At 41.6% G+C, this 17,681-nt stretch overlaps 1 protein-coding gene across 20 annotated transcripts in view; it reads right to left on the bottom strand.

Moving 5' to 3' along the window:
* Positions 1 to 17,681, bottom strand: part of LOC109633361 (uncharacterized) — a 34,957-nt gene that overhangs the window by 2,285 nt on the left and 14,991 nt on the right. For 6 of the 20 annotated variants that reach the window (XM_069536950.1, XM_069536952.1, XM_069536968.1 and 3 more), the window contains 28 exons: positions 17,303 to 17,455; positions 16,660 to 16,757; positions 16,126 to 16,298; positions 15,930 to 16,037; positions 15,128 to 15,325; positions 14,787 to 14,912; positions 13,831 to 14,637; positions 12,961 to 13,191; positions 12,686 to 12,871; positions 12,376 to 12,600; positions 12,005 to 12,238; positions 11,664 to 11,894; positions 11,299 to 11,526; positions 10,958 to 11,188; positions 10,112 to 10,303; positions 9,741 to 9,974; positions 9,536 to 9,628; positions 9,318 to 9,416; positions 8,909 to 9,100; positions 8,129 to 8,334; positions 7,808 to 7,876; positions 7,643 to 7,687; positions 6,900 to 6,962; positions 5,397 to 5,576; positions 1,155 to 1,511; positions 540 to 662; positions 210 to 323; positions 40 to 120 (listed from right to left, as the gene is read on the bottom strand). In XM_069536950.1, the coding sequence (XP_069393051.1) occupies positions 40 to 120; positions 210 to 323; positions 540 to 662; positions 1,155 to 1,511; positions 5,397 to 5,576; positions 6,900 to 6,962; positions 7,643 to 7,687; positions 7,808 to 7,876; positions 8,129 to 8,334; positions 8,909 to 9,100; positions 9,318 to 9,416; positions 9,536 to 9,628; positions 9,741 to 9,974; positions 10,112 to 10,303; positions 10,958 to 11,188; positions 11,299 to 11,526; positions 11,664 to 11,894; positions 12,005 to 12,238; positions 12,376 to 12,600; positions 12,686 to 12,871; positions 12,961 to 13,191; positions 13,831 to 14,637; positions 14,787 to 14,912; positions 15,128 to 15,325; positions 15,930 to 16,037; positions 16,126 to 16,298; positions 16,660 to 16,757; positions 17,303 to 17,455 (5,277 nt within the window). Of the gene's footprint in view, positions 1 to 39; positions 121 to 209; positions 324 to 539; positions 663 to 1,154; positions 1,512 to 2,200; positions 3,077 to 5,396; positions 5,577 to 6,899; positions 6,963 to 7,642; positions 7,688 to 7,807; positions 7,877 to 8,128; positions 8,335 to 8,908; positions 9,101 to 9,317; positions 9,417 to 9,535; positions 9,629 to 9,740; positions 9,975 to 10,111; positions 10,304 to 10,957; positions 11,189 to 11,298; positions 11,527 to 11,663; positions 11,895 to 12,004; positions 12,239 to 12,375; positions 12,601 to 12,685; positions 12,872 to 12,960; positions 13,192 to 13,830; positions 14,638 to 14,786; positions 14,913 to 15,127; positions 15,326 to 15,929; positions 16,038 to 16,125; positions 16,299 to 16,659; positions 16,758 to 17,302; positions 17,456 to 17,681 lie in introns of those variants that run through there. The other 14 variants (XM_069536965.1, XM_069536956.1, XM_069536957.1 and 11 more) reach the window with 14 other exon arrangements.

The following is a 17,681-nucleotide window of genomic DNA, read 5'->3' as shown; positions in this document are numbered from 1 at the left end:
ACTGGTACTGTTTTAGTGTCCTGGGTGGAGGGTTCATACCTTCTCTGGCTGAATGTCAGAGTCTGCAGTTATGACAATCCTCTTCTCCACACGAGTCTCTGAGGATCCACCTTTCACTACCTGGTAGAGGGAAGAAAAAATATGTAACCAAGAGGCAATTCAAATTATACTTCACTGAAGAAGGCAAGTGCTGGATTTGTCGTGCTGACCTTTGAGATGTGAGTGGTAGTGGTGGTGACCGTGGTGCCACTAGTGGTCTCTGAGGTCTGGGAGCTGGACACAGTTGTGCTGTCTTTGTCCTCGTCTGTCCCATCAACTGTCACCTGAGGACAAACAGCAAAGAAAATGTGGACTGAGTAATCATTTTAGATCATGTGATCCCTGAGCTTCAGCCAGGGGTGTTTCTATGCTGCCTCATGCTCATTGTGGAGCCCCTGGCCTGGTCCTCCCAGACCTGCCGATAGTCAGCTTGTGCTGCAATCCCCTCCATGCTATGCAGCTGAGACAGATCTGGGCTGAGCAGGTGCTGGAGCCCCTACCTTTGAAGACTCATAGGTGATGGTCTTGGTTGGGACGATAGGGACCTCTGTGGTGGAGATGCCAGTGGGTGAGGAGTTGGAGGCAGCCGTGATGGTGACTGTCTGGGTCTGCACCAGAGGGGGCTGTGGATGGGAGCATAGCTCCATGAGTGGCTGTTTAACCAGACACTTGGCACCACACAGCAACCATTTTATCTCATTTTTCTCCTCACCAAATTTCTTTTGATTAATATTTTTAGAAACAAAAACCTTAACAACTGTTAATTCTCTTCCCACCACCAGCGATCACAGAGGAATGGGAAACGGAAAATATAAAGCTAGAAGTGGGTTTGGAAAGATGATGAAAGCAAAATAAATGCATAAAGAACGTGTTCATGTTAGCGACCCGTCACCTCAGTTGAGAAGAACTTAGCACACCACTGTGCAACACATCTGCAGCAAGCAGTTACATTTGACCAATAAATGGCATAATTCACACCACAACTCTCCCAATACAGATTCACAGATTTTATGTCATGGTGCTGCAAAGAAGTGAGCAAGTGTGGCTGCCATAAAATCATACAGAGGCCAAGCAGAGACAGAATCAGCATCACCCTGAGGGAGTCAGGAGACTACCTGGAAGCAGCGTATGACCTGTGGACCATCGCTCCTCCCAGAGCGCTCCGACACTGCAGGACATGATTCTTCTTCCTCCTGGGTCTCATCTAAAGATTTACGGTCGAGCTCGAGGGAGGCAGGCAACTGTGCCATCTCCACCTCTACGATGGGCACCAATGAAGTTTCAAAAACTACAACACCATCTTGATCACAAAACTCTTCCTCAACAGGAGCACCGTGGGCCTCGACTCTATCAGGCTCTGTCTTGAGGCACACAGCGGGCCTGGGTACGCCTGATGAGCCCAAACTGCTGCTGGTTTCCTCACACGCAGCCTCTGTCTCTGAACCATTGCAATGGGAACTAATGCACACACTCTAGAAAAGACAAAACATAGTCACCATGTGATCATGGGCAGGTGAAATATTTCTTATCCATATGGTATAACAAGTTGAATTTACAAGGATTAAAGATATTTATACAATAATAAAAAACTGTGAATAGTTTCACACAGTATCCATTTTAACAGACCTACAGGAAAAACAGTAGTGTTCAATCTTCACTTAATGCCTGACCTTGAATAAACATGCCAGTGTCAGTTTAGGGAGACAGATATTTATGAGTGTGCACCATAGACTGTATATAAAGAGGTGTGCACACTTCTGTGCAGATCCAAATGAAAATCCAGATCTATTGAATTTAAAGGTTCAGTGTGTAGAAGTATTCAAATATAAAGGGCCCTTTCTAGGATAAATATAACAACAATTTGTACAATAAAGATGAAACACACTAGATGGAACATCCCTAGGATTATTTTATATTCAATTTCTGGCAATAGATTCCTTTCACCCAAATCTTACACACTGGACCTTTAAATGTGGTTTCATAAGGGAACTGTGTCTAATGAGTGACACTGTGTCGGAATTAAATAGATTTTCTTGAATCTTCAAGAGGTAGAGATTACAAAAATGACATGATATATTGGTACAGTCATAGACTCCAGTCTGAAATTTGAATGACAAAATCTACGCTCCCTGAAAGGAACAAACACTCATTGGTACTGAAGTATATGGAATGCCTTTTATTCTTTGGTCAAAGTTGATTGTCAAAAACATCATGCAACAAGAAATCTCTTTAAAGTCTTGCCAAGAACCAGTGAAGGACAAAGAGATTAATAAGTATTACAATTAAGCTGCCTTGACGTCTCCGTTCACAGGAAACACTTTACTGTGACAAAGAAAATTCCCAGTAACCAGAATAAAATTAGGTCTGAGATTAATGTTTTCCAGTGATTGCGTCATGTGTGTTCAAGGAAAGAATTTAATAAATACCTAAAAGTAAATATATACATAAAATCACATCACAGTGATCAGCTTATCCAAGGACAATATCAGAAGACAACTGACATTACAAATGTACCTCAGAGTGTGTATAAAATCAGGCTCAAAGTGATATGGTCTGACATTACAAAACAGATAAAAGTCAGGTAATCATGGTTGGTATCTTTTAGGTTGAAGTGAAACCACAGAAAATGCAAATAGTAGACGGTTGATTGTCATTTCAGTCTGAATCAGTCTTTGGAGCACCTGTCTGTTTCTGCCTGGAGAAACCAGGGAAACTGTGCTGCAGTGGGAAACAAAAAGTAATGGAAGTCTTTTCCCACGGAGGCCAGAACAGAAAAAACAGTGGGGGGGGGGCAGCTTCTCGAGTGGAGCAGAAGATGAGAGGATGAAGAATGCTACAGTGATGTTGCAGAGGAGGCGAAAGAAGGAGGAGAAGAGAAAGCGAGAGGTTTGATGGGTGGATGGACTAGGTGCGACTAGGTGCGGTCTCCACGGGTCACACTCACACCTGTGTGGGGTTTCCGCAGGGTCGAGGCTGCCCCTCAGCTGCGTTTGGAGTAGAAGTCTAGCAGGGGGCCGCGCGGGAGGCGGATGACAAACTGAGGGGGGAGGGAGGAGGAAGGAGGGAAGAGAGATGAGAGGGAGGAATCTTTTTGAAATGTCTGTAATGACCGACAGTGAACTGCACTTGTAAGACCTATCTTTAAAGATCTCGATCTCTCATAGTGTAAGTGTTTTTTTCCAGGGCATGGAAATGTTATTGGAACATGCATTTTAACATGCATTTTATTTCCATGTCCTACATTCCACTCAAGACTGAAAAGGCAGCAAGTCATCCACACTGGTAGGAATAAAAAAGAAGGCATTTTACAGATTTTGTGAGAAGAACTATTACAATAAGCCAAGATTAACTGAGTCCCTCTAGATTTCCTGTATCGTGGTGTGTTAGATGTAGCTTGGAGCCTGTTGCAAGTGCATTTTGTTATTAATCACCCCCACCATTTAAGGGCATTTTCACACCTGAAATATCCCAAACACTAAATATTGGTCAGACTAAGTCTTGGCCCCCTGTGAAATGTCCCTGACCATGGTCTGAGGGACGTATCACATCTGTTAACTGAGCTCGGAATAAACTGAAAAGTCTAAAAGGTTGAACCAATCTTGATATGTGTGGTCAGTCCCCTTTGTTAATTAATTGTGCCAGGCCATTTCTATTTACTTCAACTAAACGTTATACAGAAAGACAAATTAGCTAACAAAGCTGAGCATAAACAGTGAGTGTCCACTCCACTTTAACATTTAACAATTTATTATTATTATCATATTTTGAACTATTCTCCATCAAACACTTTGTATGTTAGCTTAGATGACCAGCATCACTGCAGGCTCCAAGTCCTCAGAGTAGCTTTACTCTGATTTCAGTGAAACTTTAATGCATCCTGACAACACAATTATACTCTGGGGTCTTAATCTCCAATTGGTTTATGTCCAAGCTGTTACGATGTCTCTGAGGTGCATGCAAAATGAACACTAAACTTTGTTTATTCATGAGACAGCAACTCAACTAGATTGCTGTTGTGCTTCTGGTCCACTTAAATTTTAAAGCTTTAATGTAATAATTCTAACTGCACTACAACTATTAATGCCAGTAATAGCACAATTGTACTGGTTACCTCTGCAAAGGAGATTAGGTTTTCAACCCGGTCCATTTGTTTGTTTGTTGGATTATTTGTCTTCAGGATTACGCAAAAACTAATGAATGGAATTCCATGAAACTTGTTGGAAGGATGGGACACGGGCCAGAAAAGAACCCATTCAATTTTGGCACTGATGCAAAGGATCACTTTCTCAACACTGTTTTTTATTTGACATTTTCACCCGTTTTAAATTTAAATGTGGTGTCATAAGGGGACTGTTTGGTTTTGGCAGAGGTATGCACTCAACCAAGTGACATTCTAGTTCCATATTGGAATTCATATTATCACTTACTATAGAGAGAACAACGACTGAGGCCTTGTCTCGAAAAGGAAAAACAAGAAATGCTTGGAGGAAGCAGCAGCCAACAAAGGTAAAAGCAGCATGAAAAGACTTAACATAAATGTTAAGTGTTAAAATAGCTTCACAATGAAGGAGAGGCAGAGGAGAAGGAGAGGGGGTAAGGAAATTCTGCTCAGTGTCAGAACGTGCAAAATATTCAAGAGAGTGGTCATCTCTGAGTCATGCAGTACAATTTCAAAAGTCCGGACTGTCAGTCATGCAATACGAAGTTGTCAGGGTTCAGATGCTTCCAGTGCAGGTAAGAGGAACCAAAGTGAAGCTCTCAAGAGTTTTAAACACATCCCAGACTGCTGCAACCACTTCAGTCACATCAGTGAAAGAACAAGAGTACAGACCCTATTCAACAAGTCAAACCGCATTCCTCATACACATGCATGTGTTACATACCACATGCTATTGTCTTGAATAGGTCTGTACATGCACACATGATCCACTCAAAATGTCAGAGAACAAGAACAGGAATGGCAACTTGAAGAGCCTGATTCCCCTCGTGCCTCAGATTGTTTGAATGTTCAATTTATACAAATGAATATACTATTCTGCAACATTTAATGTTTTAAATTGTAGTCAACCACAAGATGTGAAATAGAATTTCAGGTTCTTCTATTCCATCACAAATCCATGCATACTGCTCATATTAGTGTTGTGATTTAGTTTCCTATGGAGTACAATAATGAAATGAATCTGAAATTGTAAAACCATGGAAAACAAATGGGATGAGGCACAATAGTTCAACTTCACAAAAGTCAGTTCAGGAATTTAAGACGTTATTGAGTTAATTTATTGAAAATTTATTTATTTGCATGATTTCATCCAATCCCAGAACTGACTGACAGCAGGTGTTCTCTGTGACAGACTTACCCCATCTGCACTGGGCAGAGGTTGACCATTGATACCCAGGGTGCGGAACGGAGAGTGTGTGGATAGGCGCTTGTCCCACTCACTGGGCCTGGGGTCCGGGACAGCTTCCATGAAGTTCTTCTTTAGCTTACTGATACTGGCGTGATGCCTGATCAGGTCCTCCTGAGGCTTATCGAACTCCTGTGCAGAGGAAAGTCGAGGGGGAAGGACAGTGAGGTGACAGTGACGGTGGTGGTGGGGCAGAAAGAGGGCAACAGGAAGTGGACAGAGGAAATGTATAAAGAGAGGATATGTGGTGAAAGTTGGATGGGGAGTGAAAGGATAGAATGGTGTGTTCATAGTTGGGAGAGAAGGAGAGATTAACAGACAGGAGAGAATAAAGTCAGATTATGTTGCTTTTCTGCAGAATTTGTTGATTTACTGCTGATTAAATATATAAGCAGAAGCAAGGTTAATCTGTGATTCTAAATGAACATAAATTAGAGAGGCAAATTAATATGAACGATCATACTATGTGGATTCTTGATAGATTATCAGCGACTCCTTTAGTGTAATTTAATTCTGGCAGTGAGTAATGAGGCCAGACTTTGATTTATAGAGGAAAAAGGTTTAGAGGAGTCTGTGCCGTGATTTATCAGAGTCGATTATCACTTGGCGTTCAGCATGGGTGGAGTCTATGAACTACACAACACAGCATTAAGGATCTATTTCACAGCATTAGGCTCACAGTGAAACATGTTGTGAAAGAACAGGCTGCAAATGAATGAGCAGGAGACAGTGGCAGACATGGTAAAGTTGTCAGAGACGAAGCCTCAGAATGGAAACCTGTTCATTCAGCACAAATGAACAAAAGCAACAGCAGCAGCATTGATTTGGCAACAGTTAGCATCAAGTTGATCTGTTCTACTTAACGAACACGAGTGTTTGTTCACTTATTGTGATGCCGAAGAGCAACTTAATGGTAAGTGTTTCTCCAAACCTCATTTATTTCATACATACCAGTAAAATTCCCAATTATTTAGATTATAATTTGTATGGTCAAAAGATTGAATTTGTATAATTGCTGAGAAAATTGCAATGCATTACTAGCAAGTTAGAAAATAAAATGGAGGTAGAGAAAGCTGAAGCAGGAACAGGAGAATACTGATGATCTGGGAAAAATATAAATATCATATAACAATGGAGCAGCTTGTGAATCCTGGGTTGAAAATCAAAAAGCGCTCGCTGTCTGTGTTTAGACCACATCATGATCATTAGTTTGTATATCAATGCAAGAGTAGGAACCCTGATCACAGGTTCAACAGCACTCTCCTGAAAACAACCAGATTAGAGTCACACATGTTGCCACACACATACACCCATTTATCATGTAATCTACATTAAAACTGATGCAAAGAAGTGTGAATCATGCCACATGCAAGCGTGATATTAAAACAGGAGCCACTGTGCCAAAGAGCAAGAAAATACAACTCGGGATAAGACGTCTCCAGAAGGGATACAAACCTCCAACATTAAAAGGCTATGTCTGATATAAATTGAGTCACTCTCAATTTTCTTTGCTCTTTTCTGTGAAAAATGAAAAGAACAAAAAAGTGTAGGTTTGGTTCAGTATCCGTGTAAGCAGGCTTCAAACCGCCACACGTCGGACATGCACACTACAAAGTTCACTACCGTGTTAATACAACAGACAAGAGGAGCTGTGAGGAGACAGCATGCAAAATAGTTTGGGGACAAATGACCATTGGGGCTGAACTGAAATGTTCTAATGAAGCAATGAACTTAAGGCTCTAGGAGAAGATTGACACAAGATTACATTTTTATAATGAGCTAAGAAATGGTGGACTGAAAGAAATGTGATATAACACCATGTATCATGCCCCTTTTTAGTAATCTATAATCATGCATGTGTACATTCCAAGGTTTACAACAGCAAGCAATGAGAAGAGATGAATGTTTGTTAACCTTTAAAAAGCTTCTATGTGTGAAACATATTTTAGACAAGCATGATCTGTTGATATTAAAGTTATGTTCACTCACTGTGTACAATATCTATGTGAACATTCTTCTACCTCTTATAATATACTGTATGAGCATCGAATCTGACGTGGGTTTCACTTAAGACCTAGTCGTATGGAAGCACAACATGAGAAGAGGGTGAAATTAGTCTTTTGGATGAGAAGCTCGATATCATCAGAATGGAGGCGGAGAAATGGCTACAGAGACATAGACGAGGTTCAGAATCTGACCTTTCGCATTCGCACCACCTCCGTGCTTGTGACCTCTGACTCGTGCTACCCCAGGGAGGAGAGAGGGTCACAAGTTAGCATCCTGTGCTTTTTGGCTTCAACACACACAGCTGAAATCGTGTATTCTATGGATTGACATGCAAGAGGCTAGTGTCTGACACTAACCTGAATGTCCCCATTGATGGTGGATATCAGTGAAGAGTTTACTTCTCCCTGGTCCCTCCACACTGCTGGCTACAGCAGCAAGAGAGACACAGTTCATGCTCAGACACAGAGAACAATCTCTGCTCGCTGCTTCAGCATCTATCATCGTTAACGGCTATAACGTATTTCCTATGTCTATAATCATCTATAGTCAAAATACCTTAATCACTGTAAGGACACATCATAAATAATTTGTTGATTTTTCACTGGCACCAGATATCCTCTTAACTATATATGATTTTCCAACTTAATGAGATAACAGTAATGACAGGAATCAATTACCTTGTCCTCAGTAACGTCCTCAATCTTTGAGGGCTCCACGGTTTCTACAGTGACTTCCAGCTTTCTCTCCTCCTGGCGGCTGGTTTTGATAGGAGTGGAGGTCTGGGGCTGCTCAAGGGGGGCCATGGGGATCCCTGCCTCGGCCAGAGCAGCCTGGGAGAAGACCGGAGCACTGACAGGACGGGTACCCCTTTGCGTGATCATTACTGGACACAAGACAGACCAAATGGAAATGTGAGCAAAAGGAAACATCTTTTAGCTCAATGTGTTATCGGGAGATAAGAATCTATAAACAGACATGATCAAATCCTCAGTGAGTAAAATGAACATTGAAATAGCAACTATAACACATAGAGACACGGACAACAGCGATACGCAAACTTCATACTTACACTCTCAAGCCTTGATGTGATCGAGTTAAAGCAGACACTGCAGGAGAATACTGTACCTTAAACGCTTTGTTAACTTGGGCAAGAAGCGAATATTCACAAAGAGGAATGAGGGCAAAAGCGCAGTTTAGTTCTTGTTACCATCCAAAGATGGATGCAAAGGCAGATGATGTTAGGCTGCAAAGAGCTAAAAAGCTCACTGTGGTTGAAACTGATGAAATGCCGAGAGCGAGAAAACTCGTTCTTCAATATGTAAAACAAAGCACGTGAGAAGGTTCTTCAACAGCGAGGCTGCAAAAGTTAATAAGCGATTCATGGAGTGAGAAAAGCGTGAACATGTATAAGCTGTTCACCTGCAAACCAAAAAAACAAAACATGTAGACAAAAATACCTGACTTTTTGCGGTCAACATCTAGCAGAACAAACCAATCCTCATTGACATGTGTCTTTATGAACGGATGTCTTTCCTCCAGGATCCGTTTCTCGAACTGAGGTCTCGTCTCGGAAATAGTGACCCTCTTTTTGGCAATGGCAGTTGGAACTCTGACCTCTGCTGGTAACTGGATGCGTTCAGCGACAGCAACTAATTCAAATGTACAACCAGGTTTTATTGTGGAAATAAAGTAAAAATGATTAGGACACCTGCATTAACAGTGAGATGACCTTACAGCTAAATATGAGTAGAACTGTTACATGACTCATTACATATCTGTCGTCTGTTCAAATGTCAAAGAACAATATACTAAAGCTAAAATGGAAATGTTTGTATGTTTAGCTGGAATAAATCATTTAAATTATACCTGATTTCTTAGGAGTCAAATCCAGAAGAATAAACCAATCATCTTCCACTTTTCTTTCAGTGGTTCCCACAACAGTGACAACATGCTCAACCACAGCAACTAACACAGAAACATAAAGGCAGGTGCGCATCAAATGTAAAAGAATTACTGTGAATTGAAAAATACACTAAAGTAGAGCTGTCTGTGTGCATAGCAGGAACAAATCATTCAGTTAATACCTGATTTCTTAGGGGTCACATCCAGAGGAATAGACAAAACATCCTCCACCTTTCTCCCAGCCAAAACATCGACAGCATGCTCAACCACAGCAACTAACACAGAAACATGAAGGTAAATAAATCTGATGCAAATATTTTGACGGAGCTATTTCAGATTTCAGGCTTTCAGCAAAGTGTATGCAGACCCTTTGGAGATATGAAGTACCTGGTGGCACGAAAACAGGTTTTTTGTGGATGACGTCAAACACGACAAACCAATCATCTCCTCCCTCTCTCTCTGACGGCGGTGCCGTTTGGATTGGTCTGATTTCAGACAAACGTGTCTCATCTTGCCTGCTGTCCACACCAATTATCATCTTCTTCCATGTTCTAGTCTCTGTGGTCGTCACCTCATCCTCAAGCGTCTTCCTCAAATCCACAATAATCTCATCAGGGGAAACTGGCACAAATAGATTAATGTCAAGGGAACTGAGAGACACTAGTAAATCCAATGCACAAGTGTTCAGACAAAAAATGGCATAAAATATGTTTCAGAGAGCATTCTGACGTGGGTTCAAATATAGATCAACTGAATACCTGAAGGTACCACCACTGTTTCTTCACGAATAGCATCGAACAGCACAAACCAGTCGTCCCTCTCTGGCTGTGTCTGGGGCGGCTGCGGTCTAATCGGGTCAAGTTCAACCTGACGCACCTTCATCTCTATGCTTTTCACTTCAATCTGAGGTTCAACACTTGGATAAATTTGGCTCGGCACTGCCAGAGATACTGAAAAAAAACAACTTAAACATCAGCTTCAGCCAAAAGTGAAGAATCTTATATTTTTCTGGGTTGTTTGTGTGAGTCTAAAGCTGCTTTCAGACATGCAATGGTGTCCACAAATGTTCCTGAAATCTTCAAGAGGGGCTGTGCATGGGAAAAAAAATCTCCAAATCACTTGCTCCCAACATTTTCTGGAACTTTTCCTGCCACCCCAAGTAAAATAGAAGATGTAAGAGCAAGAAAGGAAAACTCACAGCAACCAAGTAGATGGGTTGTGATGGACATGAATCAGAAATATCTTGTGATGAAAAATATGTCAACTTGGAATGAAGATGGGATTCTAGAGCTTTTTGTGATAAGGCCAGACGGAGGGGTCAATGTGCTGTTAAAAAAAAACCCATGTTATTCCCAAAGTGGATTTTCTACGTCATGTCCTGCCTCCTGGCTGCTCTACTCAGGACCCATCACCTTAATGTCCCGGAAACTTTCCTACTGTTGTGAAAGCATCTGACCCAGACAATCTAATACTATGTTCTTCATATTTGAAAGACAAACTTTGGAAAATTGGACTGGACATTTTCCAGAGTTCATGTCTGGAAACAGCTTGAGATTCTCCTTTGGTGCAACATGTGTGAAAAGACATTTAAAGGCTGTGTGTACCTGGAGGCACATATGTAGGTTCTCTAGGAACAACATCCAGCAGCAGAAACCAGTCATCATCTCTCTCTTTCACAGGCTGAGATATTTTCAGCTCTGAAGTTATTGGCATGGGCAGCTTCTTTTCTTCTTTTTGCACCACAATATCTTCAATCTCAACTTCCTTCTTGGGCTCCACTGTTATTATTTCAGCCACAGAAATGCTTTCCTCAGGATAAACCTGAATCATGTTAACTAATGATAAAGACAATGAATGAGCACTGTGTCACAAAAAAGTGACAAAATAGAAATGTGAGTATTTATGGAGGGACAAAGAAGGAGAGTAAGAGAAGTTTGGCAAATACCTTGTGGCCCAAATGCTGTTTCTCTAATTGGAACATCCAGCAGGATAAACCAGTCATCTTCTATCTCTTTCGCAGCCTGTGGCAGTGCAACTATTCGTGTTTCACTGAGCTCTTGTTTTGTGTCTTCTACTTCAACCTCCACTTGATTTTCCCTCTGTTCAATGGTTGTGATTTCAACCAGAGAGACAGTTTCTTCTGGTGACACTTCAACATGCTGCACAACAGCAACTATGACAAAGGAGATACAAACCCTCAGACACCACAGACAGAAGCTCTTATTAAGGAGTAACAGCATCTGCAAAGCTCAGGGTAGTTCTTTACTTTGATAAAGCTGCCAAGCATTTGTGGGTGATTTTTAGCGGTACCTGGCGGAACATATGACGTCTCTCTAGGAACAACATCCAGCAGCAGAAACCAGTCATCATCTCTCTCTTTCACAGGCTGAGATATTTTCAGCTCTGAAGTTATTGGCATGGGCAGCTTCTTTTCTTCTTTTTGCATCACAATATCTTCAATCACAACTTCCTTCTTGGGCTCCACTGCTATTATTTCAGCCACAGAAATGCTTTCCTCAGGATAAACCTGAATCATGTTAACTAATGATAAAGACAATGAATGAGCACTGTGTCACAAAAAAGTGACAAAATAGGAATGTGAGTATTTACGGAGGGACAAAGAAGGACAGTAAGAGAAGTTTGGCAAATACCTTGTGGCCCAAATGCTGTTTCTCTAATTGGAACATCCAGCAGGATAAACCAGTCATCTTCTATCTCTTTCGCAGCCTGTGGCAGTGCAACTATTCGTGTTTCACTGAGCTCTTGTTTTATTTGTGTGTCTTCTACTTCAACCTCCACTTGATTTTCCTTCTGCTCAATGGTTGTGATTTCAACCAGAGAGACAGTTTCTTCTGGTGACACTTCAACATGCTGCACAACAGCAACTATGACAAAGGAGATACAAACCCTCAGACACCACAGACAGAATCTCTTATTAAGGAGTAATAGCATCTGCAAAGCTCAGGGTAGTTCTTTACTTTGATAAAGCTGCCAAGCATTTGCGGGTGATTTTTAGCGGTACCTGGCGGAACATATGACGTCTCTCTAGGAACAACATCCAGCAACACAAACCAGTCATCGTCTCTGTCTGTCACCGGCGGCTGTGCAATTGCTTGTAGACGTCTCGGTGCCCCTTCTATTATCCTTCTCTCTTCAACAACCGCAACTTTAATCACCTCATCTGATGCAGTTCCAACCACAGAGACAAAACTCTCTGCCTCCATCTGGTCTCGCTCCTTCAAGATAACTGATATTTTAAAAGAAACAGTTAAACACAAGTGGCGAGCACAGTAAAAAGGATGATATAAGGTGTAAGTGGATTTTAGCAGCACCTGGTGTTACATAAGGAGTTTCTCCGGTAATCTCATCTAGCACATGTGCGATTTCTTGTAGACGTCTCGGAGCCCCCTCTTTTATTTTTCTCTCTTCAACGACTACTTCTCTAATCTCATCAGCTGCAGTTCCAACCACAGAGACGATACTTTCAGCCTCCATCTGGTCTCGCTCCTTGATGATGACTGATATTTCAAAAGAAACCAATTTAGCACAAGTGGCTCAAGCACAATACAAAACATAGCATAAGTCATAAGTGGATTTTCGAGAGTACCTGGAGGTACGTAAGGAATTTCTCTGGGAATCACATCCAACAACACAAACCAGTCATCCTCTCTGTCTGTGATGGTCTGTGGTGGTGGGATCTCTGGTGCACTCCATCCCTGCTCTTCTCGTATTATTCTCTCTTCTATTTTTATCTCTGTTTTCTCTTCAACTGCTGTAATCTCAGGCTTTGAGATGAAATACTCGCCTTTTTCTACTTGGGCGTGTTCCACAGCGACAACTAATAAGAGTAAAAATACACAATATTTGAACATGGTAGCAAACATATTTCATGTTTAATTTAATGTATTCAAAGAAAAGAAACAATAAAGTTGGTTAAAAGGTTAAAAGGAGGTGATGTTTTCTTAAATGTTTGTTTTTATGCAAGATTACGCAAAAAGCATTTACATTAAAGCAAGATGAAAGGAAGAAGCGGATCGAGATAAACAGACAGATCCAGGATTAGTTTCACTGTCATGACCAGATAAGGCTTTAGCCTAATCGGAGTATTTACTTTCTGAGTTACTTTTAGTTTGTTGTTTTTGACATTGAAAAACCTGGGTCAGTGATATTCTCAGTGTCCCCACCCCCCTTTGCACCAACAGGACATTTATATCAGATGAGCTTAACTGTCATCACTTCCACTACAGTAAGTCCTACATATGTAGAACTTTACTCTTCAAAAAAAACTTTCACTTTTTTTTTTTTAAACGCAAAAGGGAAGAGCATCTAAAACGAGCTGGTTACCAGCCTGTTCACTTCTCCTCTAACTTCAGATTAGACTGTTAAATGTAAACGGCACACCAGAGCAAAAGGGGAAGCTTTCTAATATTAGAGATTAGTAGAGATCTAAAGCTGTTTGTACAATAAAAAACTGTACCTGGTTTATATGCAGGACGGTCAAAGTGAATTAACCAGACATCTTTATCTTCCATCTCAGTCTGAGGCCTCTCAGTAACCTCTCTCTCCATCCTCTCCTCCAGCACATCTGTCTTAAGCCACATCTGTTTTTCTACCTTCTCCTCTATTACCATAGTCTGAACCTCTACGTCTTCTTCATCTTTCTGTTTTTGATCTCTCTCATCTACAATAGTCACTTTCTTCTTAGTCCTACGCACCACCTTCTGTTGGGCCACTACAGATGTGGTGCTGAGCACATCTTCAGGGCCAAACCTCTCCTTCACATCTTCTTGCCATTCCTTTTCTATCCGACTTAGCTTCTCCCTCAAGCTGTCGTCTAACAGACTCACATCAATAACCTCTTTTTCAGCTTCCTGCTTCACCTCGGACGCTTCCTCTTCAGGCAACAAACCTTTTAAAAACACCTGCTTGATTTGCTCTTCCAGTTCATCCACTTCCTCCTCCTCTGCCTCTATCATTCTCACAGATTTCTTCACCACTCTTTCTGTTATCTTCTCTACATCACCCTCCTCCTCCTCTTTTAACTTTTCTACCTCCTCCGTCCCTAATTCTTGCTCTATCACTTCTTGAAGTTTCTCTGCCATCTCATCCACTTCTTGGAGCCTTTCCTCCAAATCCCTCACTTCCCTTAGCTTCCTTTCCAAAGCATTTGCCTCTATCAGCTTCTCCACCAAGGTCACCGTTTCCTGAAGCCTCTCAATGACCTTCTCATTGGTCAGCTCCTGCTCGTCGTTATCCTGGACCTGCAACTGTGCGTGGGGAGAGACTGGGAGGAGCAAAGGTGAAAGTAAAATTATGAACCATGTATCAAAGATTTTGTCATGCAGACAGATCACATATTTCACAAATTGCATTCAAAATCCATTAATGTTTGCAGGTCACGTGTCCACACAAGAGTCACACCAAGAAACTCACATGGTTTTTCAACAAGTGAAGACAGGCGGGAGATTCGGTCAAAATACAGGAACCAATCATCTTGTTCTCTCAGTGCAGGACGCAAGAGCTTGTCCACATAGCTCATGTTTGTCAAGCTGAGCTTAGCTGATAAAATCAGACACAAAATACTCAGCACTTCCATAGATGAGAAAAACCAAATCAATTCTCAAACAGCATAAGCAGACCTGCTCCACCTGTGTGGATTCAATGAAAGCCTTGGGGGTGAATGTAGCACACACACACACATATGGCAGATGTATCTTAGGTATTGCAAGGTTAGAGTTCCTGATGCCAAACTGTTAAATTACAAGTGACGATACCTGGCTGTTTCACAAAATCAAAAGGTGGGACAATGGGAAATGGAGGATGGTGATGCAGAAAGGTAGACCCCTGGCCTTCCACTGTCTGGCTGATGGTTTGAGAACCAGTCTGACCAGTGTCCTGCCAGGTCACTGTGACCGCCTGTGACCACTCCTCCTCCCCGGACTGAATGAAGGTCTGATTATACTCTCCTCTGGCTGCAAAGATATGACAAGGTCACTGTAGTTATGTAATGTTTTGCTGGAGAGACCAAGGCAGATGCCAAGCATTTGTACCGGACAACTGTTGAAGGTTAGTACAACGCTGAAAGAACGATGCCTCTCATTCTTTGAGTGGTTAAAGTTCTAGTTTTCATGGCAGCAACTGGAGAAGTAATGAGTGAGTGAGCAAATTAAATTTGTTGTTGTGCAACACACATCAAGCAGTAACTTCTTAAAATGCAAAAAAGAGGAAGAGTAGCCTCAAGACTGGAAATGCCGTTGTGCAGCTGAGCATGTGAAGTTCCTTGTTCTTTCTTTCATAGATCACTCAGTGACCAAGGCAATGGGGCAGGATCATGACAAGGAAAGTCCAAGGTGGGCGTCACCATCCGCATGTCAGAATAGGTCACCTACCTGACAATGAAGCATCCGTGCCAAAGCTGAATGACAATGTCTTCAAATGTTAACGAGCATGAAAGCAAATGATCCAGAAAGGATGGGCATGTTAAATGATGCGATGAGGCTTTTAGTGCGCAAGAGGAAAATAAATGCTGCATCTATGCCAAAAAGCGTTGGCGGACTCCCACACAGTTTCTTGTACCTGGGAACTCAGGAGGAGGCTGAGGTTTGTCGGACCCCAGCATCAACCACAAATCATCATTCTCAGACATGGATGACGCTGAGAGAAACTGGAGAGTGTCATCTCCAGCTGCAGGAGCGAGACAAGTCAGAGAGCAGCTTTTAAATTCGAGATACATGTGCGGTACAGTGATAGCGAAACTCGTTCAGACACTTACCTCCATCTAGGTTACGCGACAGCCTCTTGCTCGCCGAGCGTGTGAAGCGAGGGGCTGGGCGGTCGATCATGGAGCTCGCCTGGCGGGTCTGGGCCTGTGTGCGCCCGCTGTACCGGAACTTTGAGCCTAAGACGAGGAAGCGACGTGATGAGGGAGGCTCCACTGTTGAAACCCTGAGGGACAGATACACTCATTTAATATCATCCACCCAACACTTTCATCAATTTAGCAAAGCTAAAAACAAGGGGTTCAAAAAAAAAAATAATAATAATAATAAATATATTTATAGATATTGTTATGCAACAAATTTGACCCTTTATCTCATTCAGAGAAAACCTTTGGAGCTTTTATTCCAAGGTTAGGACCATGTGTATGTGGCTTTTCATCTGTGGATGAACTGCCATCGAGCCAATATAGGGATTAAGCTAGAGACCAGTGAGCCAATTATCTAAGGATAGGCAGAACCTGCAATTGACCTCTGTTACCAGGCAGGGAAATGTCATTCAGAACAAGGTTAGAGTGACCAGCTCTAACCTGAAGAACGTGTGGTTTTCAACACAGACTTTCCACAGCTTCTTTGAGGCTTTGTAGTTGGGCAGTTTAAAACCGATTGTGCTTTCGTACTGCTCCTGCTGTGAAGGTGAAGAAACAAATAAAGTCAGAGTTGCATATAATTTATATGTTCAAGTAATAATCTGCATAATGAAACATTTATCCAAGAGCCGGATTTAAAAGAACAAACAATGGATCATGTCAATTCTGAAAGTCTCGACATCAAAATATTAAAACATTTTTAAAAATTGAATAAATAAAACACCATATATTAAGAGGCTAATTTACAGAATTGTCTTGTATCAATTATTGAAATCTATTAACTTTTATTTGAATCAATTCCATATTCAAATTGATTAACCCAGTTGTTAATTTAAGTTAAACCAATTTGTTTATTCAAAAACAGGCACACAACAGTTCTAAAATAGTTCAGAATAATGTGAAATACAATAATGGGATAATAATCCAACACTATAAATTCAACATTAGCATATAAAATGGGATTACTCCATCTATAAATGAATTTAAGATAATTAGTAGGAGTACACCATTCCAAGGTGGGATGTTGGTGGAGTGGAGCTGTAGTTAGGATGAGGGAAAAAAACTAAATTGAATTCAGATTTACCTCTGACGGCCGGATCTTGATAAAGAAGCTGCTGCGTTTATAAGAGATCTTCAGCACTTTGGGCCAAGGGAAACGGTTGATCCTCAGCTTGTCCTTGTAAACCATCAGACCACTGGAGCAAACCCCCAGTGTAATGTCGACACCGTCCAGATCCTGCATTCACAAAAACAGGTGGAAACTGTTCAGCACTTCTAGTAAACAGTCACCAGGGGGCAGAGTTTCTCACATGGTGAGGGCATGTAGTTTGAGGTCAGTGAGTTTGAAACGTTATTAATCTCTGCTTTTTTTCTGCGAGGGGACTAACGTCAATTTTGTAATTAAAATCCAGATGCTTCTGATGTAATACAAGCATGCTACTACAAAATAATGGCTTTGGCAT

This window comes from Paralichthys olivaceus, chromosome 13 (assembly GCF_024713975.1).
Source record: "Paralichthys olivaceus isolate ysfri-2021 chromosome 13, ASM2471397v2, whole genome shotgun sequence".
NCBI lineage: Eukaryota > Metazoa > Chordata > Actinopteri > Pleuronectiformes > Paralichthyidae > Paralichthys > Paralichthys olivaceus.
Note: the sequence above shows the minus strand (reverse complement) of the source record. Positions and strands in the feature narration are given on the sequence as shown.